The sequence below is a fragment of the Eleutherodactylus coqui genome, unplaced genomic scaffold, assembly GCF_035609145.1.
Source record: "Eleutherodactylus coqui strain aEleCoq1 unplaced genomic scaffold, aEleCoq1.hap1 HAP1_SCAFFOLD_705, whole genome shotgun sequence".
NCBI classification, from domain to species: Eukaryota; Metazoa; Chordata; class Amphibia; order Anura; family Eleutherodactylidae; genus Eleutherodactylus; species Eleutherodactylus coqui.
Genome location: NW_027102088.1, coordinates 18043 through 22187, shown reverse-complemented (window position 1 = coordinate 22187; position 4145 = coordinate 18043). Strand labels below are relative to the sequence as shown.

At 43.6% G+C, this 4145-nt stretch overlaps 1 protein-coding gene across 1 annotated transcript; it reads right to left on the bottom strand.

Moving 5' to 3' along the window:
* Positions 1–1526: 1526 nt before the first annotated feature.
* On the bottom strand, positions 1527–3878 carry LOC136595518 (protein kinase C delta type-like). Its single transcript, XM_066588709.1, has 4 exons — positions 3718–3878; positions 2655–2948; positions 2319–2462; positions 1527–1712 (listed from the first exon to the last, which is right to left on the bottom strand). The coding sequence occupies exons 1-4, from the start codon at positions 3805–3807 to the stop codon at positions 1527–1529; spliced, it is 714 nt and encodes a 237-aa protein (XP_066444806.1). The 5' UTR covers positions 3808–3878.
* Positions 3879–4145: the final 267 nt, after the last annotated feature.

The following is a 4145-nucleotide window of genomic DNA, read 5'->3' as shown; positions in this document are numbered from 1 at the left end:
CATAATCTTGTGAGGTTCTTAGCACACATTTTGATCAAAACATGTGAGCCCATCTGCCACGTCAAGGCGACCTCTTGTAGATGGGACCCTACACTACACTAACCTCTCTTTAGGCCTGTTGGGCTAATCCCTGTAAGTTCTCCCTGTGGCAAGGGAAAACCTAGGAGAAGCGACAAGTGGATGCCTGCAGGGGGCGCTAGAATTTATGAGGAATCCATTGCAATATTCTGATATATTTGGTAAATTGTAGTGTGACTGATACTTGGGGTCGGAATTGCAAGACCTTTTCCCATCATTGTAGCTGTCTGAGGGCTTGTTTTGTGCAGGGCAATTTTTATTTTTTTAATTAGTGGACCATATGATGTACTGAAAAACTTACTGACGATTTCTAAGTGGCGTTAAATGGAAAAAAAGCAATAATATTATTTTTCAAGTGTGTTTTTTACACAGGTTGCATAAAAATGAGATGATAACTTTATTTTGTGGGTCGGTATGATTGTGATACCAAATCTAAGTAGCTTTTGTTGGGCGACTTTTGAAAAAATGAAATATCTTCTTAAACTAATTATTTTCTGCCGCCATGAGTTTTTTATTTTCCCGTTGATGCAGCTGGGTGAAGGCTCGTTTATTGTGGATAACTGACGGTTTCTATTTCTACTGTTTGGGGTACATATAACTTTTTGATCGCTTTTTATTACACTTTTTTCTTGGAGATGGGGTGAACAAAAAAGTGGAATTCTAGTGTTGTTCACCATGCAGGCAAAAAAATTACACTATTTTAATAGATCAGACTTTTATAGGCGTGGCAATACTAAAAATAGTTTTTTTAAATTAATATTATAAAGGGTTTTTTAAAAACTTTTAATATTTAGTATTTAAAAAAAACTTTTTCAACTGATTTTGAATCTTTTTTTAGGCTCCTAAGGAGACTTAAACTTGTGAGCGTTTGATCACTTAAACAATAAGACATCCAAATGGAATGCTGCAATCTTATTACTGGGAGGGGAGGGGCATTCAGGCAATGTAAATTTCGATTGGACCATTTAAATGACGCTGTCAGAATTAAATAGTTAACAACAGCGATTAGAGTTATCTCCAATCAGGGTTGTTGTGGCTGGGTGTGAGATGTTATAGACAGCTGACAGCCTCAATATATGGAGCAGGCTCCGCTCCCGAGCCCACTCCATACAAACCCTGCACACAGCTGTCAAACATGTACAGTGTATGTTGCCAGGATGTTTAAAAAAAAAAAAAATCCGGCCTCCTTCCACCCCTTAATAGCCGGCCATCGCGCACCAATGTGTTTCCCCTTCACCCGTGGCAGCACCATCAGCTGCTGCTGTCATTGGTTCGGGGAAATCCATCTACTGGTAAGAAAAAAACGGTATTTTTAAGGTCTTTAGTATAGTGCACATGTCTATGATTCTACATGGCGCAGATGTTGTGGCGCCGGTACTTACCGCCAGCTGGGTGGTACTGCTGGCACACTCCTAAGGGGTCCCACGGTGTCTTTTCTCCTGATGTACTCATGGGGGCTCAGGAGGACCACTCGCTCTGGTGGTTGTAAAGCCGGAGTCCAAGAGGGTCTTCAAGTTGGAGAATGAAAACCCTCTGAACATGGCCTGGTCTTTAGCTGATGGGCAGAAGTCCTTGGCCTCTGCTGCTTCCACGGCGTCCAGGTGGAATGGCTGAAGATGTTGAGGTTTAGATGACTGCAAGAAAAGAAAATACTATTCTGATTATGGTGAGAAGGGTTTTCCCATGTAAGACAAACTACGGACGTGTTTGCTGACTGCATTCGAATCAGTGGGATTGAGCTGCAATACCAGGCATAACCACTAAATGATATATGACGCTGTGCCTGATATACAAGGAAAATGCTGCAGCGCTCACTTTTCACTGTTCTAATATTGATGACCTATCCTAAGAATAAGTCATCAATATTAGAAGTTTGGGGTTTTCCAGTTGTGAACTATTGATGGTCCATCCTCTAGATAGGCAATCAGTAGTAGATCAGGGAGGGAGTCCCTCACCATCCAGGATCTAGTACAATTCTGCTCATTTACTTACCTCAGGGATGTGCGGTGGGGGCACTCTAAGGGATTCCAGAGTCCCAGTCGATCAGCTGGAAGAACAGGTGCTTTCGGATGTTTCTGTTGACTCCGAGACGCTTGGCCGGGTTCTTTTTGAGGAGCTGAAATGAGAAATGTCACTGTTATTACTGACTATAATTACAAGAATCTGACTAGAAAAGGCAATAAAAGCATCACAAATTATTACAACATTAGAACTCAAAGAAATAAAAGTAACACTCTTACCTGTAAGATGATGTTCTTCGCTCCGGAGGTGGACTCCTTAAAGAGTTTTGGTTTATACTCACGCTCGCCAGTAATCATTTTATTCATGATGACTCCAAATGAAAACCAATCGACGGCGGCGTTGTATTCCTCTCCGGCGTCCATCTGCCATAAACAGTAAACAGTAAGTTGGGAAATAAGTTTTACATCATTACATGGGATCTGGGCACTGCACTAGGCGAGCGCTGAGACCGCAGTCCTCTATACCATCCCTGGACTGCTGTCTCCAGGATCCATGACCCAAGAACATTAATACACCTATGGCAAAAAATAGTATAAAGAGTCTATTCCTCTCACCTCAGGAGCAATATAGCCTTCGGTCCCAGCATGATCGGTGGCCGTTCGGTCTCCGTGCATGTTCTCCAAGGCAAGACCGAAATCTGTGATCTTCACATGGCCCGTCTCAGCCACCAGGATGTTCTCGGGCTTCAGATCTCTGTGGATGATCCCCTTGGCGTGGAGGTGCTGGATGCCGCACACCATCTCTGCAGCGTAGAATCTGGTGCTGTTGACATCGAGCCGTCCCTTCGACTGCAGGAGTTGGTCCAGGTCCCCGCAGCTCAGATACTCCAGTCCGAGTAGAACGTGCGTCTGTAATGTAGAAGAGACATATGAGAAGGTACAGGTCCATACAATGGAAGAATCTGTCTCAAAATGGCCACTAGATACAAAATGGAGCATTATAAGATGTAAATAAGCTTGTGTGTAGTGAAACAATAATTAAAGCAGAAATAACTTGCAGAGCATGGCATTCGGTGCAATGTCTAATGATTTGTTTTTTTTCTATTCATCCGAGAACATTTGCCTGGTACAGTCGCTATCAGAAGAGACTCCCCCACTCCTGAGCTATGGGAAAAGAGCAAATCGTGCTGATAAGACGCTGCGATCATCCAAACTCCAAGGGAGGACGGGATAACGTCCGGGAGGAGTAATCATTTGAAGGACATTTCACATATTTATTCTCACTGCGCTGATTGTTGAACAAAGCACAATTCTTGATGTTTTTTCTAACCCAATGAAATTAACCCCATGACTAATGATGACGTATTCCTTTCCTGTATTTAGAACTATACTCAGTCAATAAACGCTCAGAGTATGTACGCCTTAAGCAGAGTGAGCTATATACTTGCCGTGGCTCTCTCCGTATCTGAGGAGAACTAGAAACCGACTCTGGTGTGGTTCTTGGCCTCCGTGCTGCAGCAGATACGAATTGATTTGGAACCCAAGACTTGAAAGGTTAATGTGACCTAGCGGTCCTTAACACATATAAGGAGGTTGGTTAGTATGACGTTATATTACAAAGTCCACATCTACGGGGCACATAGCGGTGGAGTTTGCAGATGTGCGATAACAACTATACCTTGGTCTGAAATGCGAATTCTGCATGGACGAGGAAGGGACTCCCAATCGTAAGCTGCAGAACACGGTGCTCCACCATCACATCCGCCATCTCCACTTCCGCTAGCAGGGCTTTCTTCCTGATGACCTTCACTGCGAATTGCTGGCAGGTAGCGGTGTCCTCTGCCAGCACGACTTTCCCGTAGGCTCCCCGGCCGAGTACATGTTGGAACCGCAGTCTCTCTCGGATGGTCGTAGAGGTGGTGCTTCCTGAGCCAGTTGGCCAAACACCGCTGGGTCCTCCTAACAGGGAGCAGAATAGTAGAAGTGGTGATGTTTGTAATATCTGCTGCACATTATTCACACTGATGGGAATAATGTACATGTGTAATGTATATGTGGTGTAGATATTTTCGAATATACATACAGAAGCAGTAAATACTACCTTAA